The 22,461-nt window shown below is 39.9% G+C and overlaps 1 protein-coding gene across 2 annotated transcripts in view; it reads right to left on the bottom strand.

Annotated features, from left to right (window-relative positions):
• Positions 1-806: 806 nt before the first annotated feature.
• LOC101863846 (nuclear pore complex protein Nup93) overlaps positions 807-22,461 on the bottom strand; it is a 31,369-nt gene continuing 9,714 nt past the window's right edge. For both annotated transcript variants that reach the window (XM_005108299.3, XM_005108298.3), the window contains exons 7-23: positions 22,211-22,303; positions 21,336-21,481; positions 20,306-20,438; positions 19,263-19,360; positions 18,620-18,757; positions 18,073-18,248; positions 16,921-17,112; positions 15,500-15,626; positions 14,930-15,002; positions 13,616-13,660; positions 12,746-12,862; positions 10,839-10,957; positions 8,904-9,021; positions 6,955-7,038; positions 4,944-5,014; positions 3,916-3,979; positions 807-2,673 (exon numbers count right to left, since the gene is read on the bottom strand). In XM_005108299.3, coding sequence (XP_005108356.1) covers positions 2,554-2,673; positions 3,916-3,979; positions 4,944-5,014; positions 6,955-7,038; positions 8,904-9,021; positions 10,839-10,957; positions 12,746-12,862; positions 13,616-13,660; positions 14,930-15,002; positions 15,500-15,626; positions 16,921-17,112; positions 18,073-18,248; positions 18,620-18,757; positions 19,263-19,360; positions 20,306-20,438; positions 21,336-21,481; positions 22,211-22,303 — 1,914 coding nt within the window. In that variant the 3' untranslated portion in view covers positions 807-2,553. The remainder of the gene's footprint in view (positions 2,674-3,915; positions 3,980-4,943; positions 5,015-6,954; positions 7,039-8,903; positions 9,022-10,838; positions 10,958-12,745; positions 12,863-13,615; positions 13,661-14,929; positions 15,003-15,499; positions 15,627-16,920; positions 17,113-18,072; positions 18,249-18,619; positions 18,758-19,262; positions 19,361-20,305; positions 20,439-21,335; positions 21,482-22,210; positions 22,304-22,461) is intronic.

Here is a 22,461-nt window from a genome sequence, read left to right as displayed (position 1 = left end):
TCTATAGCGGGACATTTGGTATTTGGTTTCAGAAGAAAAATCCCTCTGCAGGCAAGCCCGCAAAAAGGAAGCAAAAGGGAAATTACCGAAAAAATTATGAAAATACACATGATTACTTCTCTTTCTTATCAATAAAATTTGCGCTTTACATTAGTCTTCCTTTTCTTGTCAACTTCGTCGATTATATCGGCCTTTAAGTGATAAGAATTTCCTTTTGTCTTTGTTGGAAGCCATTTTTTCCTCGGTCTCGTTGCTTAAAGCTGTCTATCGTACCAGAGGCCGGTAGAACTGGTGGAGTGGATGCGTGCGTATGCCTGAGCATCAACAATCGCAATTCAATGAATCAGGAATCACACACTACACGCTCTCCTCTTCTTTTACTTCAACGGCTTAGCCTAGGCCTAGGGCTATGGCCTACGCTCTCACACTGAGCGTGTAAGCAACAGCACATCCCTTTTGGAGTGGCTCACGTAACGCGTCTCTCCGCACCATCTCTCTCTCTGCCGCCTGCCCTACCTCACTCATCACTGGACTGGCCAATCACAGCGCGCACCCCTGACTGCCTTTTTGGAGCCCGTCTACAGCCCTCCAATCCCCTCCCCTCCAGGTAGAGCTTGCTCGATGTCTCCCGCTCTATCCCAGTTCGGTCCTTTCCTTGCCCCACTAAACCCCAGCACAGGTAATTGAGTTTACATTTACATAGAATAAAAGGGAATTCTGGCATGGTGGGTGCCGCTATAGCTATGTTCTACTGTACCACAGTGGCAACAGCAAGGCATTGAAACAAGAAGCCAAACAGTAAAAAGTGAAAAACAGTCAACTATTTTTTTTTTATTACAAAGAGAAACAACAATGCATTAGAAAATACAAAACAATGCCTCAATGTCTCCTTCACAAAATCAATGCATACATAGATATATATATATATGAATGTAATTCATACTAACAAAATACTCAAAGGAGGCCCAAGTTCCCTTCTCCATATCCCAAACATAAAACGGACCACCAGTTTTGTCATGAACTGGAAAAAGTAAATGCCACCTCACCCCCCCCCCCCCACAAACAAAAACCTAAAAGCAATAGAGAAAAGATTTATATCAATGGAAGGGGGGAGTCATGAGCAAAAGAAGTTAGATGCTGTAGAGTCTAAATTGTGATCCTAAATCTTTAAAAGCTTTCACTAGCAACCTACAGCAGCAATTATTTCGAAGACATGGCAGCATGAGCAGTACCAAAGGAGAAATACAAAAAAAAGATGGCCCCCTTCTACAACAAAATAATTTCAAAAGGAGGATTTTATTCTCATAGTGCATAACAATGAAAAACACCTATTTTTCATTACACAGATTTGAACTTCCTTTCTCTCTTCCTCTCTCACTCACCCTCACTCTCTCACTCACCCTCACTCTCTCACTCACCCTCAGTCTCTTATCAAGTCACAGTAAAACAAACATGGTCTCAATGCCATCCCCTTTCAAACGACAAATTACACAAATACAAGCACATACATAGGACGTCCACTGACATTACTGAAGGGATATTTACATATATGAATTCTGGTGTGTTGTTTTTATAGGTCGCCACAGTTGGCCAAAAAAACAAAACAAAAATTGACCCTAAACTTCCCCAACTTCGAACTGACGTCTATTTGCGTGTGTATTGGATGCAACAAATAACATTAACCATTATTAAGTTTTAAAAATGCCAGGTGGCTGATAAGAAAAATAATTCAAGACTTGGAATAAGATGTAACCTAAGTTAGACTGCCTACTATCTACCCTCTGCTTTGACAACCATTTTACAGGCAGCGAATTGAAATGAAGCTCAAGTCAATAAACAAAGGTGAAAAATTGTTTACAAGAATAGAGATACATATCTCATACACAAATATGCATGAATCATTGATCATTTCTCATTTCGAAAGCATTACAGTACCAAGAACAGTTTAAATTATCATAGCACAGACAATTTTTAAGGTGACATTACAGTAAACTTCTTAACAGCTTGAGATTTACAAGGCAAGTCATAAAATCCATGTATCTCTTCATAACTCTGTCTGGAGCAAGAGAGAAATCCAAATAATTTGTTTCTATTCTTATGCCCTGAAACATTTTTATACCATACTTGGTCTATGAGCTTTAAGCAAAGACATTCCTAATCTTCATGTCCTATGGCAACAACCGCACTCACTGCACTTTTGTGGAAATAGCTGCTCCAATCTTGAATTCAGACACTCGAGTGTAAACACAAAAAGTCATTACATAAAACCATGGAAACCAATGCTGATGGTCCCATGCTCTGACTATGTAACTGGAAGAAATAGGCCAATTTTTTATTTTTTTTATCCATTACTGAGGATGATGTGTGGATTGTCAATAAAAATCCGGAGTCAGCATGGGCCTGAAATAGAGCAAAAGAACTGAAGGCAAAAAGAACTGAAGGCAAACTTTTGTGACTATATATTTTGTTTGCAAGTTGAAAAATGTTCAAGAAACCAGTTACAGTTACACAGGCAGAGCATAACATCAGTGTGTGAGTGCGCGTTAGTCAGATTCAGCTCATGAGCACCTCGGTCTGCACAAGTCTGGCATTTGTATCTCCTGGCAGTCGGTACGGCAACATCCCGGCAAACATGATTAACGTCTTAGCCTGGCTCCGTAAGTAGTTCAAATACTGCGGAAAAAATAAAAAGATTCGTTTAGATTTGATTCACGGATAGCAGGAAAATTTATGGTAAGACAATGGTGATGGAAAAGCAAGACACAATAGTTATGCTGAGGGGGAACACCCACAGCTAGAGACATGTTAGAGACATGTTAGAGACATGTTAGAGACATGTTAGAGACATGTTAGAGACATGTTAGAGACATGTCCGTCCAGGATCCCAATACCTGTTCCACTTCCCAATAGGGAAACTAACAAGAGCTTTGGTTTTAATAGTTTTATTTGCAATATAGACTATCTAAAATAAGCATGCTTTTATGAACAAAATAACTAAGATAAAAGTTAAAAATGCTAAAATGTCGCCAGTTTAGGAGGATTAGTTACTAAACATTTAGACAAAAAAAGACAATTACATTGTCCATATACAGTGGAACTTGGATTCAACGAGAGGAGATGGATTCCCCGTTTTTTTTTCTTCCTTAAAATCAATAAAAATAACCCAGATTCAACGAGCACTTTGATCAGCAAGCTCGGATTCAACGAGGTCGCTTCCAGGGGGAACAGCCCCACACAGACGTGACTTCGCTCACTTTTCTCCCAGGACGAACGTTATCTATTCCCGGAAACCATCCATTGTCCTGCATCTTGAACTATTGTTCACTTAGCCAATTGAATACGACCAATCAGCGGCCTTTTTTTCATACCAACACAAGAGTTGTTGGCACTCGCACACATGTACTCTGGCATGTGTCGGGGTCGGATGGGCGGCCTGCACACGTGTGACTGTGTCGGGGAAGGGGGGGGGGGGGGCGGGGGGGCGGGCGGCCCGGGCGTCAAATGTATCAGATACAAACGCATCAGTTTTTTTTTCCCCTCAGCAACTGATCATTATTATATAAGCTTGTATTGACGTAGATCTACGTAATGAATTGAGCGCTCGTAACTGGAATCAAAAGTTGCAGTGTGCTAGGCTCTACACAGCAACACAACTTTTTGGCAAACAATCGAGACGACACTGGCGTGCATTTGAACGAATTGGTCTTTTTTTTTTTTTTACACAGCTCATAATATGCAGGCATTTCAGGCACAGCTTGTTACTTCTCTTTACATATTATGTGCTCAGTGCCTGTAATAATCTTCACAAAATCTCATGTTCGCTATAACGAACTCTCGGATTCAACGAGGTTTTAGGTCAGGCTCGGCGACCTCGTTGAATCCGAGTTCCACTGTACTTTTTTAAAAAGTACTCACAGTGTCTTTGCCTCCATCTGCAAGAGCACCTGTCCGCACAAAGGGACCCTGAGAACTGGAGTTTCTGATGAAAAGAAAGCAATAAATCAGCATCCCTGTCAATAAATATTCAAAACATGAGAACAGTTTGTCACTGTCAATAAATATTCAAAGCATGAGAACAGTCTGTATCTTTACACTATTCTTCAGACTAATGAAGTTGTGGTGTAAAAAACACACATTTAAGTCATTTGAAAAAAAACTGCAGGAATAGCTGACAGGAGAAAAATACACCAAGTTGAACAAAAATTTCAGACCCGTTTAGAGACTAGCCTCAGAATGGTGTGTCTTTTTTTTTTCAGTAGAGGTTTTAAGCACCAGGAGATTAGAGGTGTTACAAGAGAGTAACAAACATAAAAAAGAAGAAGGGTAGATAAGGATGACAGATGTTTGATAGGAAAGAAGGAGCAAACCACACCAGAGCACCCACCAACCACCCACAATGTAGTGTCTTTGGTGGGATGCAGTTTGCCATGAGCTATAATGACCATTACTATATTTAGTAAGGAACGGACTAGGATATTCGATACAGTGAAACGCATACACGTTTAAGACCACACCAGATTGCCTGTCAACCCACTGTTTCAGTGTCTGTCAGGTTCACCACCTCAGCATCACAATAGGAGAATGACTTGAAAACAAAGACCAAATTGCAACACTAGAGAAAAATACACTCCAACCTGCTCTAATGAAGGCCATCTGCACAAGACAGTCACCTGTCAAAACGACCAGTACCCCCCACCCCTCCCTGTAATTTTTTATTACACTCTTATTATAATGACTTTGTCAAAGACATCCACCTGTCTAAGACTACCACTTTTCTCCACGAAAATCTGCAGCCATCATGAACAATCTCGACTGTACTCACAGGACATAATGAAAGAATCAGGAGGTCTTGGTGGTTGCAATTCAAATCTAAGTACAGCTTACGAAAACGTATTGTATAACATAAATGCGTCAAAGTTAAGAGTAATGATGAGAGTGCCTACCTGATGTTGTTGTACTTGCTGAGCAGGATATTCATGGTGGCCAACAGTATGTCAGGCAGGCATCGGCGGATCTGATCACAAAGCAAAATTAGACTGGTAACCTCATACAACTGAGTATACAACAGGCATTTGTATATAAGAAAAGAGCAGTCTATTCATACCCCATCCTCAATAAACTGTCTACTCAGATCACAAAGCAAAGTTTGATCGGTAACCGAATACAACTGAGTACAGAACAGGCATGTGCATAAGAAAAGAGCAGTCTATTTATACCTTAGCCTCAATAAACTATCTACATTGACAATACTACATCTATTATAAAATAAGAAAAATAAAACCTAGTCATCACAGATTCACAGAGCAGAAGACACACATGAAAGTGCAATAGGTCAGAGGAGGAGTATATTTTAGTAAGTGTTTTAAGGCACTTGCAACACAATAAGGTCATATATAAGTCCCGAAGATTAGAGGTGTTACTAGAGAGTAACAAACACAAAAAAGAAGGAGGGGAGAAAAAGATGATAGACGTTTGACAGAAAAGAAGAAGCAAACCACACCAGAGTACCCGCCAACCACCCACGAGGAGGATGAGAGCCATCAATTTCTATAATTTTGTCAAAGACTCTACCAGCAAATGTACAGAAAATATATGTACTAGTGAAACTACAGGATAAAAACACAACATTGACTTGACCTATGAACTTCTAAAACAGAACGCCCCACTCCCCCCCCCCCCTCCTTTTCTAAGTCCAGTAAAACAAACACTAACTCAATGCCCTCAGAAGTAATGGACCAGTTTTGAACACACTGCCAGCAAAGTCAGCAATGGTGGTTGCCCACTTCAAACCATTGCTGTTAGCTCCAAACAGAGAGAGTCCAGTTTGTTGTAAATTTTATAAATACACCTTTGAAAACCCAAATTCACGTCAGAATATAAGTATGTTGTCTGGGTTTTTGGGGGGCCTTTTTTTGCATGTGTGTGTGAGTGTGTGTGTGTGCAGAAAGGGGAGGGGAGGGGGGAGAAGGAGGGTTGTGATGAAAACTAGAGCCAAATATATATATACAGTAGTCTCCGCCTAAGATTGCGCTGTTCAGGAGCAAGGAAAATGCGGGATCTTAGTCAACCAGGATCTTAGCCGACGAACCAAGGGAAGAATCTATAGTGACCCATGTTAAGTCTCTTTATCGGTAAAATGGTATCCCTCCACTCTAAAATTAACTGACTTGACCCCTAGGTGAGTTGATGACATATAGCGAGCAAAGACTGGTTAACCTTGATAACCTATCACAGTGCATAGTGGCATTAGGCGTGCTATTTTCACTTATTATCCAATCGTAAGTCTCAAGATCTACGCTTATCCAGTTGCCCCTCCCCTTTACCTGTTGAAAATTTATAGCTTTCCATCTCTGACGGAGTTCCCACGCCTTTGTTGTTACGCACCATTACGTTGTGACCACACCAATTAAAATTGTCTATCTTGCAAATTCAGGAATAGAGAAAACTGCTGCAATAGGCAGGGAAGAGTTAACAGTTCGATGTGATCCCGCTTGAAGCGAGGTGATGTAAGTTTAGGTGGAGAGCTCAGGTGCGAGTGCGATGTTTGGAGAAAACAAACGCGACAGTCAGTTCACACATCAGTGTGATCCTGTCTGGGGCAAACATTATACCATTTCATCGAGTTTTACAACACTTATGCGATCATGTGATGGGCAGTTCATTGATCTCAACCTTTCCGTCTCAGTTGATCACCGGTGCCGGCTTCGGTTTTTATTCTCTAAATTACGATCAGAAATGCGGGATTTTAGCTGAATGTAGACCTTCAGAGTGAATCAAAGCGGGATGTTTGGGGTGACTTTTGTATGTAAAAATTCTGTTTTCTTAAACAGCAGGATCTTAAGCGAACTGGGATCGCAAGCGGTGGGGTCTTAGGCAGAGACTACTGTATTTCGTATATAACACCGAAAATTATTTTTTTTAAAGTCCAGACTCCCAAATGTAAAAACGTATTACCTCCTCGGAATAGTGCTTGAAACTGTTGACCTTGTGCTCCACTTCTTCAGGTGCAAAAGGAAGAAGGTTGATGCCTTGAATTACCTGAATGACGGCGGGACAAAGACAATACTAGGTTGTTACATCACAATTGATGTCAGTTAGTTCTAGTAAGAGTTTTATGGCACTTGCAACATAATTGTGTCGTGTAAGTGCAGAAGATTAGATATGTTAGATTAGAGAGTAACATACCAAAAAAAAAGAAGGAGGAAAGATAAGGGAGATAGATAGATGTTTGATAGGAAAGAAGGAAAAAACCACACCAGAGCACCCTCCAACAACCCACAATTGAAGTCAACCAGGACCTACAAACCCAGAAGAATGCACAGCAGGACATAAGGAAGCAGAAAGTGTAGAAATCATGCAAACCGAACCACAGAACCTGTCAGCCAGATCTTAAAAAATATAAAATATTAAATAAATTACCCCTAACATCCTAGAAGGACAATTTGGTTTCCAGTGGCAAACATACATTCATACAAAGCATTGTCTAAAGGCACAGAAGGTACTTTAAGTCAACAACTAAACACATACAAGGAGGGTGAAAACTAAACATAAATATACTGTAGGGTGAAGATTCTAGCGAAATTGCATGCTCTGACCATATGACATAATTCACAATACAGGTGACAAGTAGCTTCACGACAAGTTATGATCCAAATAAAATATTAAATGAATTGGATTAAATGCTGATTCTGTTCATTTGAATCCGTAATCTAGTTCAAATTCTGTAGGCCAAAAAATAGTTCAACCAAGAAATCCTGAAACAAACACGGATGGAAAATATCAATAAAACAAATATTAAACAACAAATTCCATCAATAAAATTAGCCACAGCCAGAAAAAAAACCCAACACAAAAACAAATATTATTACCTTTCGCATAGTTTGAGTAAAAAGGGGTGGTAAAGAAACAACAGGTATCTACTAGCGGTGTCCTTACACCTCCCTCCCTTTCCACAGATCACTCAGAAAACTAACAAACAATAATAATAATAATAATAATAATAATAATAATAATAATAATAATAATAATAATAATAATAATAATAATAATAATGAAGATCATTTCTATAACGCCCACTCCCGTGTAAACACAGCTTTAGGCGCTTTACATAAATGCATGTACGAACAATAATCACGCACGCGACACACACACACACACAAACACACTCATACACACACACATATACACATACACACTCAAACACACACATACACACTCACGAACACATAACACGCACACATGTGCACACACATGTATGCCAAACACACACACACGCGCACACGCACGCACACACACACACATTTACTTGCTTATCACACGCACATGCTTACACATCGTCACGAAATGAGCATAAAATATACACACTGCAATTCACAAAATACATAAATGGATACATAGTCATTTACATAACACTGTATTGAACATGAATCTACTGACATAAAAAGGATGTCATTAAATGTGTCTTTAAAGATTTTTTAAATTTTGACTCAGATGTTGTATGTCTCAAGGTTTGGGGAAAAGAGTTCCAAACTGACGGAGCAAGGTGGGCAAAGCCAGACATACTTGTGTACCAGGACTAATGATGCACCGGAAGACCATGAAAAAAAAAAACCCAACTAAAAGCATGAGCATGCAAACTTAACTGTCAGGGTTTCGACAAACACAGAGAGACAGTCATGCAGACAGACAGTCGGTCAGTCAGTCAGTCAGACAGACAGGCAGACAGACAGTCAGTCAGACAGACAGACAGACAGACAGACAGACACGCAGACAGGAAGGCAGACAGACAGACAGACAGACAGACAGACAGACAGACAGACAGACAGACAGACAGGCAGGCAGGCAGACAGACAGACAGGCAGACAGACAGACAGGCAGGCAGACAGACAGACAGAGACACTCACCTCTAGAGCCTTGTTGACAGTGCCAGAGTGACAAAAGTCAAAGAAAGTCACAAGGTCAAGGAGGAGGAAGAAGGTGCGAGTCGTGACCTGTGTTCCCTCATGACCCATGGACTGGTATCTGTTAATGTGACATACAAATACAAACACACAGGTAAATACATCACAATGCATCATCATAATACAAGTTTTTCAGTCATCAAACATCAAGAAGGTCAAACATCTTCTATCTAAAAAAAATTAGATTCTGTGTTTTGTTATATTTTGAATTTACCCTCTCCTTCTTTTTTTTTTTTGTTACTCTCTTGTAGCACCTCTTATCTTCAGCACCTGAATGAGCTAAATTGAGTTGCAAGTGCTGTAAAGCTGTTACTGAAACAAAGAGTTTTACAGCACTTGCAACATAAATAGTGCTAAAGATTAAAAGTGTTAGAAAGTTAAAAAGAAAAGAAGGAAGAGACAAATAATGACAATAGATGTTTGATAGCACAGAAGGTAAACCACACCAGAGCACCCACCAACCACCCATCCACAGAAGTTTGCCACTCTATATGACATACAAGGTTAGTTAATAAGCAGAAAGAAGGGCTTTAAAGAGTTTTACGGCACTTGCAACACAATAAGGTCATATAGGTGCCCAAGATTAGAGGTGTTACTAGATAGTAACAAGCACAAAAAAAAGGAGGGGAGATAAAAATGATAGATGTTTGATAGGAAAGAAAGAGCAAGCTTTAGTTTTAGTTTTAGTAGAAGTTTTACGGCGCTCGCAACTGCATAAGGTCATATGCAGAAGATTAGAGCTGTTACAAGAGAGTAACAAACATAAAAAAGAAGAAGGGGAGATAAGGACGATAGATATTTGACAGGAAAGAAGAAGCAAACCACACCAGAGCACCCACCAACCACCCACAAAGCAGGGCCCACAGGATAGAGCAAAGAAGTGCTTCATAAAACATGGACATAAACAGTAAAGAAGAGCTTTTATTTTCTCCAAACTGTAAATGCCAGCACACATTCGCTAACAGGCATTTCAGAAAAAGAAGATGGACAAGTTATATGAAAGCAAACTGATTTTTATGTACGCCACCATTTTTTTCTACTTCGTAGGACCCCTCGCCTCCAGTTTCGAAGGTACTCTAACGTGTTTTTATATTCACTAGTGTATTTCCAGTTTGGTAGGAATTAATTTTGAATATTGCCCTGGTGGCGGCCGAAGCCTACTCTTTTCGATTTTAGGACCACCATAGGATCTATAATGTGCACAACTTGTACATGGGACCTCCGAAATATTTCTCGCCATTATCCGACGAGGCTTGGTGTTCAATTTTACCTACCCTAAGATCAAGGGTGTGGGTGAAAGACAGCAGTAGGAAAGAGCCTGTGGTAGAAGAGAGTCAGGAGTGAGGGAAACAAAAGCACAGAGGGGCTAGGGGGTTTGGGTGGGTGGGATGGGATATAAAGTGGAGATGAAAGCAGGTAACAGAATAGGACTAGAGAACAGGAAAGGACTTGAATGGAGAAAATTTTGGAGAACAAAATGGTTCACTGCTGTCAAGTTTCGATGGTGGGACCTTTTGAAAGGGAAGCAAACACCGTACCCCTAGACCACGAGAGCCTCCTTCAATTGGGAATTATTGCTCTTCTAGCTTGAGTGCAGCACATTTCAAAATCTTGAATTATATGCCAGTCCGTCTACTTACCAGCAACTTTTACGATAAAGAATAATCATCCATGCCTTCGTCCCCTTGAAAGTGCACTGCACACTAATTTGACCTAAAACTCCTGAACAAACCCAGGGATAGGTAAGCGAGAAAATGAAAACACACATAGACACATAAAAACAAACACACAAAGACACACACACACACACACACACACACACACACACACACACACACACACACACACATGTACACACACGTGGAGCTTGCATCTCACCGTTCTGCCATGCTTACGGCCAGAGTGGCCAACCGGTCTCTTGGGGACTGTGGACTAGGCGCTATGGCAACGACCTGACTCAGCAGCTTGTTCATCAGACTCAAGGCTTTCTCGTGGTTCTGCATGGCATACAAAGACAGATTTAATAAGGAAAGTTGGGAGGGAAAAGGGAGGAATGAGCTAGTCCAAGAAATTCCTCTAAAACTCCAGAAGGATTAAACCCAAACTAACAATTGTGTCACGAAACGGTGGAATCAGGCACTCGTCAATTTTGGGGCAAATAGAATTATTGGTATTATCTGAAAGGCTTGTTCATTTGTCTTGCTTTCAATGAAATAAATACCCATCTATTTTGAATAGAAGCTGTAATATTTGCAGCTTAAGGAGATGGGAGTCACCTGGTGTCAGTAGTATAATTAGCGAGAAAATAGCTACCAAAGTTTGGTGTCTTCCAAAGCTTGGGTGTCCTTCAAAACTGCAAATTTACCATTTTTTGTGCTTTTGAAAAACGTTTTTTAGGAAAAGCTACACAGAAATATCTTATTAAATGGACATAAAGGGGGTTGAGCTAAAAAAAAAAAGAAAATTAGAAAAAAATTGCCCAACGGCTAGTAAAAAGCCAGGTTTCTAATTCCATTATTTTGACGCGCACATGATTTCACCACGATGCCTCACAAATAACACTTCACAAACAAACAGCCAAACGGCTGCAGTCTGTGTGACAGGAAACTCTCTCGGCCATAGTGACAGCATAATGTGGTCTTTTTCACAGTTCCAGATTTTACTTATTTTCCTCTCAGGAGGTATTTGGTATAAATCTCTTCAAGAGGCATCAGCACTATTGACTGAGCTATTAAAATTTGGAAGAATATGAATGCACATAGTTTGGGAAGAGAAAACACAGTGGCCAACTGAAAACCAGTACAAACTATAAAATCAATCAAAGCTACATCAATGATAGTACATAACAAGATGGGCCACTCAGCCAAAAAAGTGTCCGCAGGAAGTATGCTCTTTGCTTCAGATGGCGCTGCAGTCTGTTTTGAAGCTCTCTTTCGTTTTTCCAGAAGAAGAATAGGAATAGCACCTCCTTGCGTGCGCAGATCGACTGCTGTTCATCAGCAGTTCGGGTACGTTCAGTGCGGAGTTTTAGTTTTTTTTTATTTTAATGACCTCTCGCCTTTCATTCTAAAGTCAAATTAAACAAAGAAAACCATCACCCTTTCCTCCGGTAGAGGTTTTTTGTCAGCGTAACCATTTTAAAAAAGCGTTCTTCCGAAATTTATCCCAAAACTTGCTAGTTTCACTTTGATTTTTAAAAACTCAGGTTGGGTAACTCTGTTCGCAAAGAGTGCGCTTTTGTGAAGAGGGCGCCACCAAATTTGGAGGACACTTTTTTAATTGGCTCAAAGAGAGAAGTGGCCCATCTTGTTATGTACTATCATTGGCTACATCTAGAGTAGGGGTCACTAACGTTTTTTTCAGAAAGTGGATGGGTTAACTATCTTATTTGATTCAATACACTAAATACATTCTTTTTTAAAATAGAGACAACCAACCTATCAGTTTATCAATATACAAAGAAATAAAAACTACAATCATTTACAATAGTAAAACCCTGCGAGTGGGCGACCGGGACTAATGGGGATCCCCATATGCAGAAAGAAATGTGATAAATGAAATATTTGTCACATTAAAACTGAGTAAAAGCTATTTATATATATATATATATTATATATTATATATCAACTAGGAGTTTTATGCAGTCTATTAAAAGAGCGTGTTTAATAGTTTAATTTAAAGAGCAGAGTTCAGTGCAGCTTTTCAATTTGACCTGGGGTGAACACCTTTCTAATTTTAGGTCAAATCAGCTAGGCCTTCTGCGCGTGCAAGGCACTGTCTCTCACCTTTGCAAGGTCGTAGAGCCTAACAGCATCTTCAAACAGACCCTTGGTCTCTGTATCCTTGGCAACCATCTCTGTGATGCGCTGGTTGTCTTGCTGGAACCGGTCAATGGCACCAGGCTGTAGATGATGAGCAAAGAGGGTAAAAGTTAATATGCAGTGGGCAGGGGTGGTGAGGAGGTTGGAACATCACTGGCTCTCAGAGTTCTACATGTATTAAGAAGGGTTTTTTTTGTTTTTATGACATTAACATTTTTGTAGTTGTATAAGTCCAACAAATGATTCTCTGTGAGCGTCCTGAGCGTAGACATACGTAATTAAGGTCACTAAGCAAGTTGAGCTAGAGTTTACAGCCAGAGAGATATCAATGGTATCAGGAACTGAACAGGGAGATAATATTACTGACGATTAGTAGGAGGAACAAAGCACACCAAAGAATACACCATTCTCCTCTTTGTATGAATAAAAGTATGAGTAAATGAGCCATCTTATAGGTTGGCTTAAACCTGCTGCAAACAGAAATTCCAGTTAACATTTATGCTTTTCCAACTCCAATGCAATCTACATTTGTTTAGTGTTAGTAAGAGTTTCGCGGCACTTGCAACACAATAAGGTCATATAAGTGCCGAAGATTAGAGGTGTTACAAGAGAGTAACAAATACAAAAAAGAAGGAGAGATCAGGACGATAGATGTTTGGTATGAAAAAAGGAGCAAACCACACCAGAGCACCCACCAACCACCCACAATCTACACTTGGTACTTTGTTTTTCTATTTTTACGTAGAGCAGATAAAACACAACATTTACATGAGAAATTTTATAAACTTTGTAATTCTTCTTATGACCTGAATACACTAGATGTTTGATACTTACTTTCCTTGAGCCATCCTTCTCCAGTCGGCCGAGGAGCATATCAAACTGAAAGGGACAGAAAAACGAATAATTGATAGTAATTCAACTAAATGCAATCTATATGAATTTTTAAAATATCACAGGTGAAATGTTTTTGATTGACCAGAATTCATAAACATGTGACTGAAGGCAGCACAAATAGACAAGAATGGAAAATAGTAACAACAACATATGCTTGACAATGACAAAGAAACACAAACTGCGAAACAACAATGCCTGACAATGACAAACAAAAGCATAATGCGACATAACATACAATGATAGTAAAACATCATGATCAGCTGCAAGCCCTTCCATGATGATCATTGCACAGTATTGCAGACAAGAAGACACAACTATTTTGAGTGTTCACAAGAGATACATCATCATCATCATCATTATCATCAATCATGCAACTGTTCTAACTATTATCATCATCAGCAGTGTATATGATATCATTATAAAGTTCTCATATGATTCTGACAAACATCCTAGACTTACCCTTCACATAAATAATCTCGGACTCTCTCCTTGGAAAAAGTGAATCGTAACAATAAAAAGTAGCATTGTACAGTTTAATATTTAAAAAACTAACCTCATCATAACCTTGTGTTGACTACAGCTAACACATCATGTACACAACATTATATTAAACAGATGGAGTCACTTTGACTGGATTCAACAAGGGTAAAATTCTTTAAAAGAGTGTACACAAGATACGTTTTATGGAACTTAAAGACAATTCTGAAGTGAGAACACTTTAAGGTCAGAGAAAGCAAAAACGTAGCACCTTATGATAACTCTTTACATGTAAAAGAGTTTAGTTAGACAATAAATCTGATAACATCCTATGAACAGCAAACTTAAAAGTTTTTCTCTGAACAAAATCTTTTAATGGGTTCAACCAAAAATAGGATCTCAGAGGTTGACTATACTAAAGCATATCATAGAGGATTCAAACTGGTGTGCCATACACTGTAACCCAATTACAAGTCTAAGAAAGCCTCATTTGGGGATTCAAACTCAAACCAGTGTCACCCATCCAACAGACACAGCCACAAGTTCAAGAAAATCTCACTGGTGATTTTCACCAGTTCACCAGTGTGCCCCAAACCATAGCCCACTTACAAGTCTATGTGCCAACATAGTAAAAATAAGTATACCTCGAGAAAAACAAAACAAGAAAGGGGAAACTGTTTGGTCGATGATGATGATGACGATGATGATGATGATGATGAAACACTAACAGGGCTGAATGGTACGCCTAAGTAGCCTAAGCAATAGCTTAATACTCGCCTCTCGAGTCTCCAAGACCAATTCGCTGACACAAGACATAAACAGATTGTCGCCTACTGGGCTTTTCAGATTCCTGCAAGAGATGACAATTTTTCGATAAATGAGTGTAGGAACACACACGTGTGTGTGTGTGTGTGTGTGTGTGTGTGTGTGTGTGTGTGTGCGCGTGTGGTGTGTGTGTGTGTATGTGCGTGTTTTTGTGCTTGTATGTGTGTGTTTATCAGTCTGCATTTTTAAGCCTTCAAGAGCATGTGGGAGCATTTCTAAGTATGAGAGAAAGTGACAGAAAAGGTGATTAACATTATGAAGATTACATACACATGCTACATATACTTTACTTTCACCGCAAAGAAATATTTTTTAAAAACTGCCTTTCCTTTGATTGCAAGGGGGGAAATTATGACCCCCATCCATCAGCAAATCACAGCACCTGTTACAGATCACTAAATCATTTGACAATAGATGGGAATCTTCAGCACACCTCATCACACCAGCCCTAGTGGAAAAGAATTAACTACGCAACAACAATTCCAGACAACTATAACACCAACAACACAAGGGGTCACCCACCTGAGGAAGAAGAAGTACTGTAATGCCTCCCGGGCATCAGTGGCCTCAAACTTGCGTGTGTACATCATGATAAGACGGGCTAGGTTCAGTCGTCGAAGCCCTGCAGAGTCGGAGCTGTCCTCGCTCACTGGTCAACAACAACAAAACTTTCTTTATTTCTGTTAGCTCTTCCCTCTATAGAAGAGAAATTGTCGTAACTTAATAAATTCTTCTAGGAGCCTGCTTACTTTTGCTTAATGTTCAGATTGACTCAATATTTAGGCAAAAATTGACATTAAATGGAAAAAAAAACCCAATAAGGCCAATGTCACTGAAAAGTTTGAAATCAATGTATCAAAAATGCTCTTTTTCATTCTAAATCAAAAGAAAAATGATTTGCAACAAGTTTTCCACGGCTTGGTCTTATGGCACACAGAGCTTCACGGATGAGCCACACATTTCTCTCATCCTAAACCTCATGTGAACTGTTTTTGGTGTAGGAAAGAGCATAAAAATCATAAAAATACATAATAAAAATCTGTGATACCGGGTACCTTAAATAAAGGTCCCACGAAACAGAGTGTCAAACCTCATCAGTTACAGAAAAGTTTAAAAAGAGTTAACTGTTTTCATAGACTGCAAAAATTCTTGTCAGTATGTTAGTATTTTAGCGCTTACAAAAAAATTGGCAACTTGCTCTGTAAGCTTCCCAGGAAGTTGAGATTGTTTCAGATTGATATCAGATCTGCTGGGGTAATAATATAGATTGTAAAGTGCATAGGGCTTGCAGTTGAGCAGGAATTATTAACGCTAAACAAAAGCTATTTGTGATCTACTATCATTATTATTGACGTGAGCATGATTTGCGGGTGGCTGTGTCCATTTAGAGTTATTTATACATTTAAATTTATTAAGGTAATATAAATTTGAAAGCGGACCTGGAAAATGATAAACTAATCTATATGTGCACATAAATGAAACGAAAGCGTGATAAAAGCAGCTTATAAATAGCACCCACTAAATATGTGAACCCTGCCATCAGTAAGTATTTTCTAAATATTGGGGGAAAACACATGGAGCCATATTTCAGAGGAAAGCCTAACTTAATAACAAGAGTTTTGAAATCTTTTTTATTAGACCGAGAAAACTGTATCTTTGAACTTAAAAATTGCTGAACAAAAATACATCTCTTTCTTAAGTACTAAAACCAACCCAGGGCTCAGAAAAACCTTGAGTTATGTCTCTTGAGAATGCTATACTCCAAAACACACAAACAGCCCCCCCCCCCCCCCCCTACAACTCCAAAGAATGCATTTCCTTAAAAGCCCTATTTCCCTTTACTCTTGACAATGCATTTCCCTGACACCCCCCACCCCCTCCTTTATTTTTTTATGACCTTGAAAATGCATTTTCCCCAAAACCTCCGCTTCCCTAAGACTCACACAGCTGGGCCTGGCAGTCAGAGGGCAGAACCAGCATCTTCATCTCATAGAGCACCAATGCCACATGGACAGCGTGATATCGCAGACGCTCGATCCGAGACAAGAACTCTATGGCTGCCTCAAACTGACCCGTTAGGAAAAGCACTTGGAAGTATAAGAAGGGCTGCTGGTAGCCGTTGAAGTGGGGTTCACCTGGTGAAAGAAGAAACGAGAAGATAACAGTCGCAAGAGCTGGAAAGCTTCAAGAAACACTTCCAACCAATTTTTTGGGGTCATACTACTAAACTATTGTAAGATATATATATTTTTTTTTGTAAGTGTTTTGTGGCGTTCGCAACTGCATACGGTCATATGAGCGCGCAGGACACATTTAACTTTTTCAGTAGGTATGAAATTTTGAATTATGCCTGGGTGGCAGCCGAAGCCTGTTCTTATCCATTTTAGACCACCAAGGGATCTTTAACGTGCGCAACTTGCAGACGGGCCCTCCGAGATTTTTTGCCCATGTCCAAGAAGGCTAGCTGTAGATCTTTCCTACAAGAAGATCAGGCATGTGGCTGAAACACAGCAGTAAAAAGGAGCCAAGGAGTAGAAGTAGAAAGGCTGCACATAGAGGAGGGGGCAAAGGAGGTGAGGGGGTGGAGGCAGAAAGAGCAAACGAAAGCAGACCACAGAACATTGCTAGAGAGCAGGAAAGGAGGTGAAAGGAGACAATTTTAGAGAAGAAAATTTTTAGGTCGCTACTCGGAATCAAACCCGGCACCTTTGAATGAGAGGCCAACACCTTAACCTCTAGGCCACGAGAGCCCCCCATTAAGATATTTATAGATATATCACTGTTTTGCTTCATGTTTAAAAAATATGGATTACAAATTTCCTACAAATTTATTAAATAAATTTTCATTTTCGAAACAGCGAAATGTTGAATGGAAATGACAGTCAGCAACATTGCGCCTAAGTAGAGAACTCTCTTTTCGTACAGACTTATACCTGAACAGAAAAAAGAAAATCACACGCATACACATGAGCTCATAGACACAGTTGACTCACCATAGCCTTATTATCAATATCCAAACGACGCAGAACAGAGCACTTCAAAGAGAGGCTCTGGATACATAGGCACGGGTGATTAAGACAAATCAGACAACTCACCATAGTCTTCATACAGCATCTTCTGCAGCTGCTTGAGTGTGAGCTGCTCCTGACCACTGTCAGAGTAAACCTCCTGTATGTGAGACAGCTTCAGCCACAGGTAGTCATCAATCTTGTCCAGGATCTCCGCGTGGTCCTCTGCCCAGTCGCAGCGGCCAATCACACAGTATACCGCCCTGACAGGGAGAATGGACAAGCATAAAAAAACTTTGCTGATAAGATGTTGAAAGCAAAAAATTCACAATGTGCTTTCATAATTTCATATGCTAATGTTGCAAAAAACTCCAATACTCGCACACACCCACACACACATACAAATACAAATAGACACAAACACACACACAAGAACTAAATGTAAAAAAAAGAAGAAAACCATTCATTGGGTCTCAAGTTTTGGGCTGTGACATAGCAAATTACACAACACAGTATCAGATAGATAATATGATATGGCACAGTATAAGATCAATATTGTTTGACCATAGCAAGGAATTGCATCTAATGACATTGCACAGAGACATTCAAAACATGAACTAGAGAAGCCTCAAACCTTTTGTAAGGGTCTGAACAGTTTTTGATCACTCTTCTGTAATTCAGTTTGATTTTGGTGTCATTTCCAGGGCCCAATCGGTGATCGGAGGAGTTCATGTACTCAGCAAAGAACGTTGGGAAGTCACCTAGCTGGTGCCTGAAGTGAACAGAAAGTACTTAAGTGACATATTGATCAAATGGCAAAAACTTCAAAATTTAAAAATACCAACATATTAGCACCCAGCGGGTCATATTAACCAATCACTGCTGAGCTGTTTATGAACTTTTCATTTAGGTTCAATATCCCAAAGACACAGAACAGGTCACTTCAAAGAGAGGCTCTGGATCTTACAACATAACACTGCAATCAGAGAGAATCTTCCAGAAGACTTCGACCCTTTCAGAATGGAACTTTCTCTGGGTGTTCAAGCTCATAAGCAACTATACTGCAACAGTTAACAAAGAAAATGATGAAACAACAAAATTGAATAGAGACCAGGGAACTCATTTTATTCGGCATTTTGGTAGAAATTTAATCTAATCCCATCTCTACTAAAAGGAAATAACTGGAATTTTTTTTGGGGGGAGAAGCTAAAAAAAAAGAGAAGTAAATGAAACATCACTTATCTTAGCACAAGAGGTAAGGGATCCAAGGAACTTACCCAGCTCTGTCCAAGATGTCTTTGACCGCTCGAAGGTCACCACAGCGCAGACAGAAGAAGATAAGAGCCCACACAGGCTGACCATCCACTTCACCATCCTGGGACAAAGGACAACCATCCAATGATGGACAAACACAAACTACCAACTACGACATAATGACATAGAACTTCGTCTATGAGAAGTGCACTCAGCAAAAAATCAATTTATTTCTTGCTCATACTGTTTTGAACACTGCGTTACACAATTTAAGCTATTCATGCAGTCAAAACAAAACCGTTACAAATAAGCAACAACACTACTGTTCTCAATAAATCTTAGTCTTACTCTGAAACAATAAATTTGAAGCAAACATTAGCTTCAGCTTCAGGTTCAATCGTTAATTCAAAAGCTAATAGTGTGCAAGTTTTTAATCCTTTGCGACACTAAAGATAAAATTTTCAATCTAAGTGCAAGAAATCTACATTAGCCGAAGAGATTCAAAAAGTGCGCCAGACCTAGTATAAGCATATCTATGAAAAAACTGCTAAACATATTTATTTTTTTTATAGTAGAGGGTTTTACCGCGCTCTCAACTGCATAAGGTCATATGAGCCCCAAGGGGTGGATGTCAACAGAGAAGTCTTCACAGGGAATCAGACTTAGACTGCTCACCTGTCTAGCTTCAACAGTACAAGGTCTGCTTCGACTATCAAGGCACCCCAAAATAGCAGGTCACAAGGGAGTGACAAACATACAAAAGAAGTAGAGGAAAATGACAATAGTAAGGATCAGGAAAGAAAAAGCAGCAGTTCCCTGTTGTAGATCAGGCACAGTTATGAGCGTGACATGAATCAGCCCATTTACAATTCTACTATGCTTGAACGAGACGTCCCCCCTTTGGGAATGGCCTAAAGACACTTCAGTTAGTGGCACTGCCCCGGGGGGTACTAAACATATTTAAATGAGAGGAAATTGACTGCTCATTGTAAGACTCCTTCACTTTTATCAATGGAACATAGCCTAGTCTTACACTAAGCCGTCGAAATGCACTTGAGGAACCTACCTCAGCGGAGCGAACCGCGACAGGAGGCTTGACATTGAGGAAACTGAGCACCAGCTTGTAGGTCCCGGGGACTCCGCCCAACTGGACCTGCCGTAGGTTGGTGGAGATAGTCATCTCTATGTAGCGGATGTAGCTGGAAAACATTGGACATACTTACCATACTTAACTTCTTTTTCTTACGTTTTAAAATGAGTTTTACGACATTTGCAATACAATTGGGTCGTACAAGTGCTGAAGATTTGAGGTGTGACAAGAGAGTAACAAATACAACAAAAAAAGGAGGAGAGACAAGGACGATAGATGTTTGATATATGAAAGAAGAAGCACAATACTCCAGACCATCCACAGAAACTTAATAGGTAGGGGGTTTGACATATGATCATATCCTTTTAGACTCTGGTACAAGTAAAGTAAGGTTCACTTGAGTGTGAATTCAGTGAAACAGGTTACTCCCTGGTGGCCCCTGGACATCGTCAAATTGATAGAGACGTCAAATTGATAGAGACGTCAAATTGATAGAGACGTCAAATTGATAGAGACGTCAAATTGATAGAGACAGCAAACACACACCTAACAAATCCCACTTGACAAAAAAACATGAAAAATCCTTCAATGCCAAAAAAGGGCACATCAATTCAGCTAGTCACAAAAATGGACACATATATATTTTCATTTGCTTTTGAAGTCAACTAAAGATGAACCTGAGTAGTCTGGACTAAATAAAAACATGGTCACTAAATGGTCTGTTTCAAAATATCTGACAACAGCTTTTAAAAAATACAGCAGTCAACACATAGCTCAACATAGCATGTAATGTTTTTTATGAAGAAGGCAGAAACCTATTTTTTTAATTTAAAAAACCCAAAGATTTAGTCAAAGCCAAAGGGGAAGAATGGAATGGAGGGGAGACAGTCAGGGTAATTAAATAAACTGTATTAGAGCAGAGAGAACATTTGCAGCTGTCATCTATCTCAGGCCCCAGAAATCCCACTGGTCACTACATGATGACACACAAAACACCTCGACTTACTTCTGCTCCAGGTACTGTCTGGCCCGAGACAATAAATGGGCCTGGATCTGTCGGTCCTTGCGAATAACTGATGGCTGGTTGCCAAACATCTGACCCAGGGGAATCTCCGTCATGCACTTGACCATTTGCCAGAGGTCTGTCACACTCTGCAAGTCAGAGCAGAAACAAAAAAAAGCTATAACAGGTACAAAGAAGTAGAGAGATATTTGATCAGGCATCAATTCTTTCTGCACTGTGGCTTATGCTCACACAATCACCCTTGGCCCCATTCTGCTGAAGCAAGGCATAGACAGGGTAAATAAGACAGTAAAACCCACTTCGTGCTATCAATCTGAGTCGAAGAAACATACAGAGAAAAAGCAGCAACAAAGTTATTAAAGGTAAATGTATCTGAGCACATCCTTATTATTCACCCACATTTTTGCAAGTACATAATACAAATGTCTTTTATTTTTAAAATATACACATTTCAACACACATCCACACTCATCAGTTATTCCACATGCATCATCATAAACCTACCAAGCGGGCGGTTGGCAGGTGTTCTGGTGTGGATTGCTCCTTCCTTTCCTATCAAACATCAATTGTCCTTATCTCCCCTCCTTCTTTTTTGTATCTGTTACTCTCTTGTAACACCTCTAATCTTCAGCACTTATATGACCTTATTGTGTTGCAAGTGCCATAAAACTCTTACAAAAACAATCAAACCCATCAAAGAAACAACCTACAACCACCCACCCATCAATCAGCCCACACACACTCATATCCATCAAAAGAACCAGCACGCACACACACACAGACTAACTTCATAAGCACATGCAAAAACCAGCCTATGGACACCCACTAACCACCCTGCCCAGCTGAACCCCACTCACCTGGTCGTTGATCTTGTGAGCCACCTCGAGGAACATGTCCACCAGGCTAGGCAAGATGCCATTCTCTATCACGTGCTCATTGTACACGAATACCTGCAACACAGAGGAGAAAAAAGTAACAGACCGTGGCGGCAAACATCAACTGACCACAGCAGCACCTCTCTCAGAGTTGACTAGAAGTTTATACTGAGTAAGCGCGACAACAGCCGCATTTCTATCGAAAGAGATTAGGATAATAGTACCATAATAAG

The sequence above is a fragment of the Aplysia californica genome, unplaced genomic scaffold, assembly GCF_000002075.1.
Source record: "Aplysia californica isolate F4 #8 unplaced genomic scaffold, AplCal3.0 scaffold00676, whole genome shotgun sequence".
In the NCBI taxonomy this organism is placed as follows: Eukaryota; Metazoa; Mollusca; class Gastropoda; order Aplysiida; family Aplysiidae; genus Aplysia; species Aplysia californica.
This window is presented reverse-complemented; position numbering and strand designations above follow the sequence as displayed.